The 15482-nt window shown below is 63.7% G+C and overlaps 2 protein-coding genes across 8 annotated transcripts; both read left to right on the plus strand.

Annotated features, from left to right (window-relative positions):
* The first annotated feature begins 2898 nt into the window (after positions 1–2898).
* On the plus strand, positions 2899–8998 carry XPNPEP2 (X-prolyl aminopeptidase 2). 5 transcript variants are annotated; one of them, XM_065689898.1, is made up of 21 exons: positions 2900–3053; positions 3801–3874; positions 3962–4072; positions 4164–4227; positions 4832–4936; positions 5023–5109; positions 5191–5337; positions 5420–5521; positions 5812–5893; positions 6210–6405; positions 6572–6661; positions 6741–6850; positions 6932–7009; positions 7082–7153; positions 7272–7332; positions 7449–7518; positions 7637–7741; positions 7971–8030; positions 8158–8234; positions 8322–8468; positions 8687–8998. In XM_065689898.1, exons 1-21 carry the CDS (start codon positions 3008–3010, stop codon positions 8891–8893), a joined length of 2091 nt encoding a protein of 696 aa, XP_065545970.1. In that variant the 5' UTR covers positions 2900–3007; the 3' UTR covers positions 8894–8998. The 5 variants fall into 5 exon arrangements, with proteins under 5 accessions (XP_065545975.1, XP_065545970.1, XP_065545973.1 ...); XM_065689901.1 differs by having other exon boundaries at positions 8416–8468; positions 8687–8796; XM_065689899.1 differs by having other exon boundaries at positions 2902–3053; positions 8322–8420.
* Positions 8999–9393: 395 nt separating this feature from the next.
* SASH3 (SAM and SH3 domain containing 3) lies at positions 9394–14306 on the plus strand. 3 transcript variants are annotated; one of them, XM_065689906.1, is made up of 7 exons: positions 9394–9689; positions 11599–11694; positions 11918–12067; positions 12132–12464; positions 12579–12785; positions 13082–13232; positions 13325–14306. In XM_065689906.1, the coding sequence occupies exons 1-7, from the start codon at positions 9636–9638 to the stop codon at positions 13510–13512; spliced, it is 1179 nt and encodes a 392-aa protein (XP_065545978.1). In that variant the 5' UTR covers positions 9394–9635; the 3' UTR covers positions 13513–14306. The 3 variants fall into 3 exon arrangements, with proteins under 3 accessions (XP_065545978.1, XP_065545976.1, XP_065545977.1); XM_065689904.1 differs by having other exon boundaries at positions 9559–9689; positions 13328–14306; XM_065689905.1 differs by having other exon boundaries at positions 9559–9689; positions 12135–12464.
* The last annotated feature ends 1176 nt before the right edge of the window (positions 14307–15482 follow it).

The raw sequence follows: 15482 nt of genomic DNA on the forward strand, positions 1-15482 counted from the left end.
CTGAGAGGTGGCGACAGGGAGGGGTCGGGGCAAAACATGAAACCTTCTGTACCAAGGCCTGACATGGTGACGTGGTGACGTGGTGATGTGGTGACAACCACAGCACAGCCTGGGCGCTGGCGGGGCTCTGCATGGCCAGCCACCAGACAGTGGCTCCTCCGGGTCCACGGGAGTGCCCTGGGGAGGTGCTTAATGGAGGAGTGTTGGTACAGGGATCTGCTGGGTCCATGTGAAAGGGTTTGGTTGATGGAGGGGGCAGGGTGGTTTCCATGAGAAGCTGCTAGAAGCTTCCCCCATGGATGGAGCCAATGCAGCCAGATCCAAGACAGACCAACCGCTGGCCATGGAGCAGCAGATCTCCACCTGCAACTGCAGCACAGACAGTGGTGTGGTAGGATATACCCCTGCAGCCTGGGAAGGTCCATGTAGAACAGATCTCCACCTGCAGCCCGGAGAGGACCCCACACTGGAGCCCTCTGTTGCTCAAGGATCCACCTCACTGGATCAGTTCATGAAGAACTGCAGCCCACAGGATGGAGAAGTCCACGGAGAGAGACCTCATGCTGGAGCAGGTGAAGAGTGTGAGGAGGAAGGAGCAGCAGAGACAATGAGCTGACTACAACACCCATTCCCCATCCCCCTGCACAGCTGTAGGGAGGAGGTAGAGAAAACTGCGAATGAAGCTGGGCCTGGGAAGGAGGGAGGGGTTAGGGGAAGGTGCTTTGAGGTTTAGTTTTTATTTCTCATTATCCTACTGTGATTCAGTTGGTGATAAATTGAATTCACTTCCCCAAGTCAGCCTGGTTTGCCCATGACATTGGTGAAGCATAGAATCATAGAATGGTTTGGGTTGGAAAGGACCTCAAGATCATCAAGTTCCAACCCCCTGCCAAGGGGGAATGACCTCTCCCTGTCCTCATCTGGGGTGACTGTGCTGGACTGTAGGATGGGCTAGGGGGGTTGTAAGAGGAGCTACAGTGGGAGGTGTGGGGACCATGCTGAGACCCTGCACGTCTCTGCAGGGAGGAGGATGTCCTCTCTGCCTGTCCCAGTCCTGCTTGGTGGCACCCCCACCACTGCAGCCCGGCCAAGGCACTGGTGCGTTGATGGTCCCCACCACCACCCCAGAGGGGGGTGCTCCCTCAGCAGGGGCCCAGCTCACGGGGTCAGGGACCCCCACCCTGCAGGTCAGCTGCCAGGCCCTGGGTGCAGCGGGGACCCTCTGGCCACACCCCATCCCCAGGGCGGGCAGGGGCAGGATCGTCACCGCATCCCGGTGCTGATGCCACCGCTGCTTCCGCATTCCTGCTCTGGCACCCTCCTCCTCCACCACGTCCTGTTTGCCAGGCACGTCACCCCGGCCTGAGTCACCCCGTGGCCGTGCAGGTGACGGAAGGCCAACAATAGCCCACAAAGGGAGGATGTCCCCCAAAGCCTTCCTCCCGCTCGTCTTCGAGGAAACCTCCCGCGGGAGGGAAGAGCCCCACCGGACGCGCGGCGCTGATGAGATGAGCCTCGTCCTGTTGACGCTGCCCCGCCTGGGGCGGCCCTGGAAGGCCAGGATGGCCCGTGACACCCCCGAGAGATGAGGGGAGAGGAGGAGGAGGAGGAAGAAAAGGAAGAAGAGGAGGAAGAAGAAGGATGTGCAGCTGCAGGTCTCACACTGACACTGTACCCATGGGGATGGACACACCAGCCCCAGCCCCATCCCTTGGATGTGGGAGGAGATGGTATCAAGCTCAGCAACTGGGAATAAAGGGGTGTGGGGACACCCCTGTCCCCATGCAGAGCCATGGCCCAGTGCAGCACGCATGGCAGCAGAGCCAGGAAGGACCATGCATGGACACGTCATTAACACATCACACTAATTAGCAGGATGCGGCAAAGCACTGCCTGACCATCACCACAGCAACCGCATCACAGAGGCAGTTTGGTGTCACCCTGCATGTCCCCAGGTGGGCCAATGGAACAGGGGATCCCCTTGACCCCTCCTGGGGTCCTCTAAGCAGGGACAGGAGAACGATGCCAGGCTCAGGTGGATTGAGAGCATCTGTGACATGAGCATGCCAGGCCCCAGCAGGAACAAGATGGCCGAGGGATCACCAGGATTTGCTGTCACTGGCGCCCGCACTGCACCGGAGCTGTGGTGGGACAGGGAGGGTGGGCACGGGAGAGGGACAGGGGACAGGACAGAGCGACAGAAGGACAGGACAGGGCACAGGGGTCTGTGAGCTCCGCAGCGCAGTCCTGGTGCCACCTCGTGGTGAGTGGGACAGCGGTGACACTCGCTGTGGTGACACACCGGTCACCACACGGTCACCGCACAGTCACCGCATGGAGCCGAGCCCCCCGCCATGGCACAGCATTCAGCAATTGCTGTGGGGTTCCCCCTGCACCCTCCCGTCTGTGGCAGCTCCAGCCTTGGGCTGCCACTCACTGGGCGCTGGGCTGGGGACCACCATAGCATGACCAGAGGATGCTCTGCACCCCTCAGTGACCTGGCAGAGAAGGAGGACAATGGAGGATGCTCTACACTGCTCCATGCTATAGAATCATAGGAGGGCAGACTGGTTTGGGTTGGAAGGGACCTTAAAGCTCATCCAGTTCCAACTCCCTGCTACAGGCAGGGACACCTTGCACTAGAGCAGGAGGAGATAAGGAGGAAGGCAAGCCTGGGGACCCATATGCCCCTATCCAGGGACCTCCGTCAGCTCTCAGTGGCTCCAGGGGACAGAGGTTTCTGAGGACACGGGAGAAGAGTTCCCCACAGGCAGCTGAGCTGGCACAGCCCCACCTCTGCTCCAGGAGGATCTTTGGACTTTGTGCTGATTTTGCTGTTTGCTTTTATTTAGCAGCAGAATTCACTGTCAATGCCCAGGACAACAACCTCCCATTTCCCAGGCCTTGTTCCTCCCATCCAGCATCCTTCACCCTGGGGGCAAAGGCACAGGAGGAAGGACCTGTCACCCAGAGCACTGCACTGGGGATTCGTTCCCTTCCCGCAGCCATGCACCCCCCGCAGTGGATCCCAGCCTTTCTGCTCCTGCTCCACGGTACCGCGGGGGGCTGGGAGCTGGGGGGGCTCACCCGGGGCTGACACATCCTAGAACCAGTCTGTGAAGGGTGTTGTGTGCTCTGCAGCAGTTGCAGCCACACCTGGGTGAGGGAAGAGAGGGTTTGTCCTTAGGGAGCCTTTGGGCAGGGGGCTTCGGAGAGGGGCTAAACCTGCCTGACCCCAGGGATGAGTTCTGGGGAGGTGACAGGTAAAAGAACAGCTCCCAGGGGATGGAGACCAGGTGCCCAAGGCCACACGGTGCTAAGGGCAACCCACTACCCCTTGACACTGGCCTGAGATGGAGAACAAGGTCCCTGCCCGCGGCTGCAGCGGTGACAGAGATGGAGAGCTCAGGGCAAGGCGATGCTGCTGATGGCACCGGCCGCCCAGCAGCACCGGGGAGAGGCCAGGTCCTGCTGGGGCATGTCCAGGGCTGCCGGGCAGCTCCTCCAGCAACCCCAGCACCGGGACCCTCAGGGCTGGTTCCTGCCAACCCCCTCCCCAGCTCCGGGGCACAATAGGCACTGTCCACTCCTCGTGACGATCCCATCACCCCCAGCCCACCCCCAGCCCATCCCCAGGCTCTGCGTGCCCCAGGAGTATCTACTTGCTCTTGAGCTGGATGACAGCTCTGGTTTCACCCACCGTCCCCGGGGCTGGAGCCGCTGGTTTCTGCGGATGCCAGCTGGGTCCTCGGGCTGGGGACGAGGGTGATGGCTGCAGCACGGGTGTTCCCGTGTCCCAGGCTGTGCCACAGCCCGGCTGCCAAAGGCTGCCAACGCCAGGACCGACATCCGTGACTGCTCCACGGACCCTCCGGTGAGCCCAGCCTGCCCTGTCCCTGGGACACGCAGCATGGGGCACCCCGGCCCCAACGCCGCAGCTCACGTCCCCTTGTGCCACCAGTACCTGCCCCCGACGGCCACTGACACCACGGCGAGGGTGGCGGCTCTGCGGGGCTCCATGCGAGCCCTCGGCGTGCAGGCTTACGTGGTGCCCGCCACGGACGCGCACATGGTAAGGCAGGAGCAGGCTGGGAAACGGGCACCGGGTCTGCCACTGCTGCTGGTGCCTGCGGCCGCCTCTCACGGCTCCGCTCCTGGCTCAGAGCGAGTACATCTCGGCGCGGGACGCCCGGCTGGGCTGGCTGACCGGCTTCACCGGCTCCGCAGGTGAGAGCAGCCCCACCACCGCGGCTGCTCCTCTTCCATGGGGATCCCCGGGGAGGCTACAGGAGTGCTGCGAGGGCTGGAGCAGCTCTGCTCTGGAGACAGGCTGAGAGAGCTGGGCTGGGGCAGCCTGGACAAGAGAAGGCTCCTGAAGGGGAGACCTGAGAGCAGCTCCAGTGCCTGAAGGGGCTGCAGGAAACCTGGAGAAGGGCTTTGGACAAGGGCCTGTAGGGACAGGACAAGGGGAATGGCTTGAACCTGCCCGAGGGGAGACTGAGATGAGCTCTTAGGCAGAAGCTCTTCCCTGTGAGGGTGCTGAGGCGCTGGCACAGGGTGCCCAGAGAAGCTGTGGCTGCCCCATCCCTGGCAGTGCTCAAGGCCAGGTTGGACACAGGGGCTTGGAGCAAGCTGCTCCAGTGGAAGGGGTCCCTGCCCATGGCAGGGGGTTGGAATTGAATAAGCTTTAAGTTCCCTTCCAACCCAACCCACTCTGTGGTTCTGTGACGATCCCGCTCCACACCAGAGGTTGGGCAGGGGATCCTTGGGGGTCCCAACATCTGCCTGTAGAGGGGGCGCAGGTGACGGCTCAGCCCCGCTGCTGTTGCAGGCACTGGCGTGGTGACACAGGACAAGGCTGCGCTGTGGACCGACAGCCGGTACTGGACGCAGGCAGAGAGGCAGCTGGACTGCAACTGGGAGCTGCAGAGGACAAGTCAGTGGGGGCAGGCTGGGGCTGCTGCTTCCCCGAGCCCCAGGAATCCTCAGCCTCGTCTGGTGTTACCCGCCTCTCTCCTGCAGCCTGGATTGAGTCTATCGGGATGTGGATCCTAGAAGCGGTTCCTGTTGGGGGGAACATCAGCTTGGACCCCTTCCTCTTCTCCATCGGTAGGGTTGGGGTGACCCTGCCCACATTCGGGCAGCTCTCGGGTGTGGATTTGAGCCCACCACGGGCTGCTCCCCCCTCAGACACCTGGAACAGCTACAGACAAGCCCTGCAAGGCTCTGGCAGGATCCTGCTCCCCATCGAGACCAACCTGGTGGACCAAGTGTGGGGTGACCAGAGACCCGCAGCAGCTTCCAGTGAGATCTACAGCCTCCCGGAGGAGTTCACAGGTAGGAGCACCGGTGCTGCTGGGCTGTGCTGGGCCACCGGGCTATGGGTATCCCTGCGCTGGGACACTCCCTCCCGTCCCAGGGAGCAGCTGGCAGGAGAAGGTGGCCCTGATCCGGCAGGAGATGGAGCAGCACGTCCGGCACCCCACAGCCGTGCTGCTGTCGGGGCTGGAGGAGACGGCCTGTGAGTAGCCTCAGTGCCATGGTGGGATGCTGTGGTGGGTTCTGTGGTGGGTGCCGTGGTGGGTGCCGTGGTAGGTGCTTGGTGAGTGCCATGGTGGGTGCTGTTGTGAGTGCTCTGTGGGTGCTGTGGTGGGTGCCGTGGTGGGTGCCGTGGTGGGTGCTGTGATGGGTGCCGTGATGGGTGCCGTGGTGGGTGCCATGATGGGTGCTGTGATGGGTGCTATGGGCTCTGAGCCCTGGGGGTGGGAGGGCAGCCAGCAGGTGGGGGCTTGTAGGTCTTGTTCCCATCAGGGCTCTTCAACCTCCGTGGTAATGACATCCCCTACAACCCTGTCTTCTACTCCTACACCCTGCTGACCAACACGAGCATAAGGTGGGCAGCATCTCCCTGCAGGCACAGGGCATGGACAGGGCTCAGCACCCACCCCTTCTCCCTTGCAGCACCCATGGGACCCTCCCCTCAGACCAGCTCTGCTTTCCCCAGAGCCCACCACATCCTGCAGCCCCCAGACCCACTGACTGTCCCCTCGAAGCCCCAGGTCAAGGCCCCCATCCCAGCCCCCTCTGGGGTGCAGCACCCCCCTTCCCGGCCCAGCGTCCCCTATGAGCCCCCCAGCGTGTCCCACACGGCCAGTTCCGGGGGGACCAGGGTGTCCCCTCGGTTGTTCCCCCTATCCACCCATCACCAGCCTGTTCGTGGGGGAGCAGCGGCTGGCAGCGGCTGCGCGGAGCTCCCTGCGGGCCGGCTGCCCGGGGCCGCTCTGCGTGGAGCTGCAGGAGTACGGGCAGGCTCCGGATCACCTCCGCCAGTACGTGCAGGGCAACGTCACCGTGTGGCTGGGCACCGAGTACACCACGTACGGCCTCTACAGCCTCATCCCTCAGGTGGGTCACGGCCGTGTGCCCGCGGTGACAGCGCCAGTGAGTCCGGCCGTGGGTGATGCAGGTGCTGCCGGGCTCAAGGGTGGTCCCGTGCCACCGAGCCATGGGGATGAACCGCTGCCGTCCCTGGGGTACGGGGAGCTGGTGCCACCCCAGCCTGCTCTTGCAGGAGAAGCTGCTGGAGGACAGCTACTCCCCCGTCATGTTGGCCAAGGCTGTGAAAAACACCAGGGAGCAGGAGCTGCTGCGAGCCGCTCATGTAAGGGCTGTCCCCGTCCCCACAGCCCCGAGAAAAGCTGGGGGCAAGCGGGAGCCAATGTCCCCTCACTGATGCCCAGGTCCGGGACGCGGTGGCTGTGATCCAGTACCTGCTGTGGCTGGAGAAGACGGTCCCACGGGGGGAGGTGGACGAGTTCTCGGGGGCTCAGCGCATAGACGCGCTCCGACAGTCAGTGGTGCTGCCCCGGCCCCCCCGCCCGGTGTGAGGCACCGGGGGACCTGCAGCACCACCCTCCCTGCCACCTTCCAGAGCACAGGAACACAGCTGTGGGCCCAGCTTCCAGTCCATCTCCGCCAGCGGGCTCAACGCTGCCCTGGCACACTACAGGTACCAGGGCTGGCAGCAGCAGCGTGGTGGGGGCAGCTGGAACAGAGCGCTCTAATCCCCTTCCCTTCACAGCCCCTCCAACGGGAGCAGCCGGCAGCTCTCTGTGGATGAGATGTACCTCGCGGACACGGGAGGGCAATACCTGTACGTGTTTCAGCTCTGCATCCCCATCCCTTCCCATGCCCCCAGCGCAGGGTGGTGCCAGGGAGCCCAAAGCCAGAGCAGGGACTGCATCACCCCCATCACATCCACGCCCTTGCAGGGACGGGACAACAGACATCACACGGACAGTGCACTGGGGGACGCCGACCCCACTCCAGAAGGTACCAGAAAGGACCCCTCCCTGGTGCCCAGCACCGATGGTCCCAGCCAGGGCTGGATGTGCCTGCAGGGAGGGTCTGGGCACTGTGATGCTCAGCCCTCACTGTGCACCCCGCAGGAAGCCTACACCCGGGTGCTGATGGGCAACATCGACCTGTCCCGCCTCGTCTTCCCACCCAACACAGCCGGTAGGTGCTGAGCCAGAAGCTGGGCAGCCCGGCCATGCCCAGGCCCTCTGGACATGAGGACAATGAGAATGGAGGAGTCCCCATCAGCACACGCCCCCATTCCACATTGTCATTCCAGGGAGAGTCATAGAGTCCTTCGCCCGCCGGCCGCTCTGGGACGTGGGGCTCAACTACGGCCATGGGACTGGCCATGGCATTGGCAACTTCCTCTCGGTCCACGAATGTAGGTACTGGAGCCTCAGCACCAGTGCTAGGGACATGGGGGGAGCAGGGATGAGGAGAGGGGCTTATCTGGGGCTGCTCACAGCCTCAGACATCCTTGCAGGCTGGCCCCATGGTCCTTGTGGTGGCAGCCACGTTGTCCTCACCAGTGTGACACCTTGGTCCTTGCCAGGGTGTCTCCACCGCACACCCTGTCCCCGGGAGCTGTAACCACCCCATGTCCCCTGCAGGGCCTGTGGGTTTCCAATCCAACAACGTGCCTCTGACGGCCGGGATGTTCACCTCCATCGGTACGTGCCCCATGCCCAAAGGTGCTTCAGGCTTTGCAGAGGAGGTGTCTGCACTCAGACCCGCTCAGGGTTGGACTGGGGGAGCTTCCAGGGCTCAGCTCTCACCAGGCCCCCTTCTGGCCCCCAGAGCCTGGGTACTACCAGGATGGCGAGTTCGGAATCCGGATTGAGGACATTGCCCTTGTGGTGGAGGCACAGACTGAGGTGTCGCAGTGGGGCGGCCTGGGGGTGGCACAGTGCTGGGGGCACCAAGGCAGGGCTGGGGGCACTGAACACCACCACTCTGCACAGCACCAGAGTGGGGATAAGCCCTTCCTGACCTTTGAGGTGGTGTCCCTGGTGCCCTACGACCGCAACCTAATCGACATCAGCCTCCTGTCTCCAGAGCAGGTACCGGGTGTTTGTGGCAGGAGGGCAGAACAGGAACATGGGGCTGAGGTATGGCATGGGTAAAGGGGACTGCAGGATGGATGTAGTGGGAAATGGGGAGATTGAGGTGGGTAAATGGGGCTGTGGCAGGGATGGATGCATGGATGGAGGGGGTAAAAGGGCCTGCAGGAGGGGCTGGTGCTGCAGATGGGATGTGGGGTATCCAGACGCAGTGTGGGGCAGTTGGCCTGGGCAGCCGTTGCAGCCCCCGCGGTGTCTGGCTGCAGGTCCGTTACCTGAACACCTACTATGAGAGCATCCGGGCACGGGTGGGGCAGGAGCTGCAGCGGCAGCAGCTGCAGGAGGAGTACGACTGGCTGCACCGGAGCACCGAGCCCTTCCCACTGGGCGGAGCCACTACCACCGCTGCCACCAGCACCATGGGCATGCTGACCCTCACCATGCTCCTGTCTGCTCTGCTCCCAGGGCTGTAGGCCTGAGGCCGCTTTGATGGCCCCGCACCAGCCCCCTCCTGCAGCAGCTCACTTCACTTTCTCCTGTTTTCTCTTGCGCGGTGGTGATTAAACACGAGCAATGTTGGTGGGTGCCTGTGCACTGCTGTGCTCTGGTCCATGCTGACAGCCTGTGTGACCACTGTCATGAGGCTGGGGCCAGCCCCACTCCTGTGACCCTGCCATGCTGGCTGCCCCTGCCATGGGAGGCAGGATCAGGGCAGGTTCTAACTCCTGGAACAGGAGATGGAGGGAGTGGAGCAAGAAGGTGCTGAGGGAGCCCACTGCCCTGCAGGTGCCAGCAGCACGCTGCTGATGTCACATTCCATCTGGGACTGGTTCCCGTCTGGGAGGACCTGTGGATGCAGGGAACAGCCCAGACCAAGTGCCACACGTCAGGCTTGGCCATGGTGTGGCCCAAGTAGGCATGGTGAAGAGGTTTGGGGACCTTCACCATTTGCATGTGGGATGCAGAGCCCACCAGCAGCACCGCCGGGGGTGGCAGGGAACAGGCCCTGCCCCACACTGGGGCCCCGGCCAGGGCAGCAGCTCCGTGCAGGGTTTCCTTCCTCCTGCACACCCTGCCCGCGCACCCACTGCGCAGCGAGCACCTCTCATGTGATCGGCAGTTTCCTGTGTGCCTCCAGGCTCCGGTGCCGGTGCTTCGGGCTGTCCTGTGCCAGGCGCTGCCCGAGAGCTGTGCCCTTGCCCCCGGGACAGAACCATGCTGCGCCGCAAGCCCTCCAGCGCTGGTGACAAGGAGCCAGGACACAGGAAGGTGAGTGCCAGCAGTGTGGCTGCCATTGGCACCCACAGGTGTTCCTGCATGCCCTGAGCCAGCAGAGCCTGGGCTGCCCATGGGATGCTGGGCAGGGAGTGCTGGTGCCGTGGGGCTGGGACAGCCGTGGGGCAGAGCCAGACCTCAGTGACAGCCACTGCAGCCTCACTGGTGCGTGGTCCTGGACTTGGCCAGTGCCCTGCTCCCACTTGCAGCATGGTGCGATGCGCAGCCAGGATGCACAGACCCTTCGTGTTGGCATGGGAGCAATGGGGGGTGCCGGTGGGACCCATGGGGTGCTGCTGGGGGGCAGAGCCCCCCATGCCTGCAGCATGGGCAGCATTTCCTGTGGGGATGGCTGCGGTGCCAGCCCCCGAGGTGTCTGCAGGGGAGGCAGCACGATGCTGCAGCTCGTCATGTGCATTGGCCACTGCCCCTGGCAGCACTGCACTGAGCACCAAGACCACTAGCAGCACCGGCACCAGCACCGCGGCCTCTCACATCCCCAGCACAGCAGGACCATGTGTCACCCTGCACCACTCCACTTGGAGCCATGGGTGGGAGTCATGGCCGGCCCCTCGGGTCTGGCACCAGCCGGTGCTTCAGCTCTCACCGGGCTGTGGTGGGCTGGTGTCGGCAACAGCAAGTTCCAGAGGAGAGTGGGGGAGAGCAGCTGGTGCTGTGGTCCTGCCCATGGGATGCTGCTGGTGGGCAGCATCCATCGCACTCGATGGTGGCTCCTCCATGCTGGGAAGCTCCCTGGGGATATCTGGGTGAAGGTCTCATCCGGGTGCTGGGGTGGCCCCGCGGGCATCCCCTGCCCTTGCCCAGTCGCAGCCACTGCTCTCACTCCTCCCTCGCTGCCATGCCGCAGCTTCACGGCCCAGCTGTCGGGCTCCCCACAGCTGCTCCTGCTCCCCCGGTCCAGGCCCAGGGCTGGGGGGGACACAGGGCAAGGAGCTGTGTTATCTGAAGGGCGCGGGGAGAGACCCAAGGGGTTCAGTTTGCCTCAGGGTGCTGGGGGGAGCGGGGCAAACCAGCACCATCTCCTGCGCATGATGCACAGGCTGGGCTGGTTCTGCAGCCACGGCGGGGCTGCAGCCGGGTCTCGCTCTTCCGACCCAGCCCCCTAAAAGAAAACGACAAAAAGAAGTAACAAAGGATGCTCGGCGGAGCTGACAAAAAGGGGGAGGAGGAGGAGGAGGGGCTGTGCCTGGGCAGGGACTGAGCGGGGCCTCCGGCGCAGGCAGAGCGAGCGACCCAGAAAGGAAATTGCTGCGCTTGCGGTCGAGCCGAGAGCAGCTCTGCGGTGCGCGCTCCGAGGGGAGCGCAGCCTGCTCCGCTGGCTGGCAGCCGGTGCTGGGCCCCCGGGGATGAGGGGACCCGGCCCCGGCACTGCTGTCGGCACAGGGAACCCCTTCCCACATGGGGCAGGCACCCGGAGACATGGAGGGGAGCAGAGCCAAGGCTGGGCGGAAGAGGCAGTGAGGGAGGGTTGCACCAGGGCTGAGATCTAAATCCCACTTTGGCACAAAGGCAGGACTGAGGGTGGTGGCAATGCTGGCAGGGAGTGGGATGATGCTCACAGGCAGAAAGCATAGGCAGCTTTTGGGGATAAAGCTGGAGATGAGGGCATGGGCACGGCAGCACCGATGCCCTCAGGAGCTGAGAACAGCCTTTAGCTGTGCCAAGCGGCCACACAGACACCGTGAGCAGTGCCGGGCACTGCATCCCGCATCTCAGGGGCTCAAAACCACCAGCAGCTCTTGGGGCACAGCAGGAAGTTGTGCCAGCCAAAACCCCTTCAAGCACCAGCAGTGCCCTGGGCACAGCCAGGGCCCGGCTGCAGAGGGGAGAGTGGGAGCTGGCCAGGGGGATCCCTCACTCCTCCCGTCCCTGTCCCCCCCAGCTCTCCCTCCAGCGCTCCAGCAGCTTCAAGGACTTTGCCAAGGCCAAAGTCAGCTCTCCTGTGCTGAGCGAAAACGAGTTCAACCTGGAGGAGAAGGTGAGTCCCTTGCCACGTTCCATTCCCGCTGGGCATAGCCCTGCTCACAGCATCCTACCCCAAAATCCTGGTCCTGCCAGTGACCCCCATGCTGTGCAGCAGCCCCAGGGCTTCCAGCACTGGCAGGATTTGGGGTGTTGCAACCCTGTGTGACCCATCTGAATTTCACCTGGGGCGGGGATGAGGGTCAAGGGCTCTACCATCACCCTCCATCCCTCTGCAGATCCCAAGGGATGAGTCCAGCAGTTCCAGCCCCGATGATGCTGCACGGAGCAGCGGGATGAAGCTGAGCAAGAAGTGGCGAGCCGTCATCTCCCGCACCATGAACCGCAAGATGGGCAGGATGGCCGTGAAGGCACTGGCTGAGGGGAAGGTGAGCGGGGCCCCGGGCAGGGGTGCAGCTCCCCCTGCCTTGGCCTGAGACTGGTCCTCCCCAGCAGGGAGATGTGGAGGAGGAGGAGGAGGGGCCCCTCTGTCCCCTGTCCCCAGCCGGAAGCACAGAGGAGCCAAGCCATGACAAGGTGCCGGTGCCATACCTGGAGATGGAGGAGGATGAGCAGCTGCCCCTCAGCAGTGAGCCTGGCTCTAGTGCAGCACTGGCTGGGCACAGCCTTGGCCCTGGCCACTCCACAGGCAGCGAGCGGTCCGGCCCCAGGAGCCAGCAGCAGGACAGCCCTGGCACAGCCTACACCGGCCCCTTCTGCGGCCGGGCCCGAGTCCACACTGACTTCACACCCAGCCCCTACGACAGGGACTCGCTCAAGCTGCAGGTGAGCGGCCCCAGGGTGGGAGCTGGAGGGCAGGGGTAGGGACCCCCTTAGGAAGGATGCTCTCCAGCCATCCCCGATCTGCGCCCACCCTCACCCCCACTTCCCCCTGCACAGAAAGGGGACATCATCGGCATCATCGAGAAGCCACCTGTGGGCACCTGGACCGGGCTGCTCAACAACAGGGTGGGCTCCTTCAAGTTCATCTATGTGGACATCATCCCCGAGGAGGCAGCTCCTGCCCGCAAGAGTCGGAGCCCCGGCCAGAGAAAGCGGCTCAAGCCCAAGACGCTACATGAGCTGCTGGAGCGCATCAACCTGCAGGTAAGGGGTGGGGGCCGCAGGGCTGCAGCAGGATCATGCTCCCCTCTGCTCCCGAAAAGCCCTTCACTGTCCCCACATCCCCACGGGTCCCTGCCCCTGTGCCCGAGCACCACTGGGGCACACACACAGGGATCCTCTGGCCAGTGCTCGGGCAAGTGCTGCAGTGGTCCTGTGCCAAGGCAGGAGTGGTGTGGGCAGCACCAAGGGCCAGGCAGAGAGAGCTGTGAACCAGAGTGAGCTGAGAGCTGTGCCACACTCAGCCCATGGCACACTCAGCCCATGCTGTGCTGCCGCAGGAGCACACCTCCACCCTGCTGCTGAACGGGTACCAGACCCTGGAGGACTTCAAGGAGCTGCGGGAGACCCACCTCAATGAGCTGAACATCACAGACCCCCAGCACCGCACCAAACTGCTCACGGCTGCGGACCTCCTCCTGGATTACGACAGTAAGAGCCGAGGGAAAGGGCAGAAGCCACCCCGGTGCCAGGCAGCCGCAGCAGCACCGGCCCTGCCCTAATACTGTGTCCCATCTCCCTAGCAGCCAGTGAGTCAGAGGAAGGCAACAGCTCCGAGGCCCAGTCATCACCCTCGGAGCCCAGAGGGGACATTCCCCGGGACTCAGGCTGCTTCGAGGGATCCGAGACCCTGGACGGGAGCCGGGACGAGGCTGAGCTGGGGGGTCCCAAGGGGCAGCTGCAGGCTCTGTCCCTGGCAAAGTCCCCCTGAGCCCAAGGCACAGCCACGGCTGCTCAAGGGGGGAGCAATGGGACCCCATGGCAGGGCTGCAGTCAGCTCAGCCCTTGGCCCCGAGGCTGCCCCATTCGCTGCCCCCAGGACATTCTGCCCTGCTCTGCTGCCCCCACATGTTGCCCCACCGCTCCTGGAGCTGAATGAGCCTGCAGGGGCCTGCGAGGGCAGGGGAGTCCCACGGCAGCAACCCCAGCACTGAGCAGCCACATGTGAGGGCACAGGGGTCCCACTGAGTCTGGCTCTATCCCGGCAGCTCCATGCCCCCCCCCAGCAGGCTCCTCGCACAGCCAGGGCAGGGTTTGCTGGGAAGTCTGGGCTGCAGGGAGAGTTTCAGCAGAGCTGAAAGCAGCCCAGCAAGGGCAGTGCACCCCCTCCATCAGCTCCAGTGGAGCCCTGATCACAGCTTGCAACCCCAGCCCTCCGACCAGGGCCAGGGGAGGTACAGGAGGGAGCTGGAGTGACCATGAGCACTCTGCTGTCATCAGCAGGATAGCCCCTTCCAGAGTGCCAGATCCCCCAGGCAGCCCCGGGCAGGGGCAGGGGAGCTGCAGCCCAGCCAGGGCCCCCATGCACAGGCAGGAGCGGGTAAGGGCAGCAGGAGCAGGCAGGGGCTGGCATCCATACAGGAGCATGGGGCAGCCTGCAGCAATCACCAGGCTGTGCCCAGCTCAGGGGCCAACGCCAGGCCTCTCAGCCCAGCTCTTGCTGCTGCACGCAAGAAACTCCAGCTCCAGAGCTTTATCCCAATAAAAGCGTGCAAGTCCCTTTTACTCCAGCCTTCAGCTTCCTAGCAGGCAGGAAGGCTGGGGCTGGGGAATGGGGCAGTGTCTGCAGGTAACACAGAGCTGGCCAGGATGCTCCCTGGGCTGTGTCACTGCTTGGCCTGGGCTGCGTCACCTGTGCCCTGAGACCCCTCACCTGCCATGGGGGACAGCAGGATGCAAACAAGGCAACATGGATAAAACACCCTGGAAGTGCAAGATGTAGAGGCTGGAAAGCCACAGGGAAGGGGGAAGCAGCAGGCTCAGGGAGGCACAAAGAGGCAGAGGCTGCAGCTTGGCCAGTTTTCAAACCAGTTAGTTTCTCTTAATTGTTTTAAAATTAAAAAAAGAAGAAACCAAACCAGAGCAAGCCCAGCCCTCACCCAGCCCCGTGCCCTTCCCAACTGGAGCGGGCACAACCCCGCGTGCAGGCAGTGCCAGCACCCCACCTTTCAAACCCAACCCTGCACCTCTCCACAGCGAGCTCGGGGCTGGGGCGGTAGCATGGGAGAGGAGGGGGCAGCTCCCATGGCTGGGGTGTGCAGGGGGCAGCAGCTGCGAGCGGGGACCCAGCAGCGGGGAGCTGCTGAATGAAGGAGCTGCCGAACCGACCACCAGAGCCCCTGGCAGCAGCTCTGCCCTCACCAGAGACAGGAGGCCCTGGTATGAAGGGAGAGCGGGCAGCACCAGTCACTCCATTCACACTTCATCTGCTGCCAGGCACGGCCAGGTCAGCACTGTGAGGGGTGGGAGTCACACAGAACGCTCCGGAGGGACCCAGCTCCCCACGTCACCTGCTGCCACTGCTGAAAGCAGGTCAGAATATAAGGGCAGTAAAGGAGGAGCAGCAGCTTCATGCTGCCAGGCAGGAGCATCCCAGAGGCTCAGCACATGCCCGCAGGAGGCACAGACGTACCCAGCACTCATGGTACAGGCTGCAGAGCTGCCAGAGCACCAACGGCACTCCCTCTGTCACCATGCACCCCACAGCCCTGAGGCGCTTCCCAGCCCGGCTGCCCAGCACAGAACAGGATTGTCGGGTGGAAGAGGAGCCCTGGCAGGGCACAGAGACCTCCTACTCCTGCCCAGCCTCGGCCTCTGCTCTCTCCTGTGCCAAACACCAGTCGAAGAAAGCTGAGGAACACAGGGCAGGGCGGTGAGGACACAGGGACACAATGACATGAC

This window comes from Lathamus discolor, chromosome 9 (assembly GCF_037157495.1).
Source record: "Lathamus discolor isolate bLatDis1 chromosome 9, bLatDis1.hap1, whole genome shotgun sequence".
NCBI classification, from domain to species: domain Eukaryota; kingdom Metazoa; phylum Chordata; class Aves; order Psittaciformes; family Psittacidae; genus Lathamus; species Lathamus discolor.

Excerpts from the sequence above, each read along its gene's own strand:
- XPNPEP2 (XM_065689898.1), top strand. The coding sequence starts at position 3,008 with ATGCACCCCCCGCAGTGGATCCCAGCCTTTCTGCTCCTGCTCCACG. Across the intron at positions 3,875-3,961 it reads ACTGCTCCACGGACCCTCCG|TACCTGCCCCCGACGGCCAC; the intron begins GTGAGCCCAGCC and ends TTGTGCCACCAG. Across the intron at positions 8,031-8,157 it reads CGGGATGTTCACCTCCATCG|AGCCTGGGTACTACCAGGAT; the intron begins GTACGTGCCCCA and ends TCTGGCCCCCAG.
- SASH3 (XM_065689906.1), top strand. The coding sequence starts at position 9,636 with ATGCTGCGCCGCAAGCCCTCCAGCGCTGGTGACAAGGAGCCAGGACAC. Across the intron at positions 12,068-12,131 it reads AGGCACTGGCTGAGGGGAAG|CAGGGAGATGTGGAGGAGGA; the intron begins GTGAGCGGGGCC and ends GGTCCTCCCCAG. Across the intron at positions 12,786-13,081 it reads TGGAGCGCATCAACCTGCAG|GAGCACACCTCCACCCTGCT; the intron begins GTAAGGGGTGGG and ends GTGCTGCCGCAG.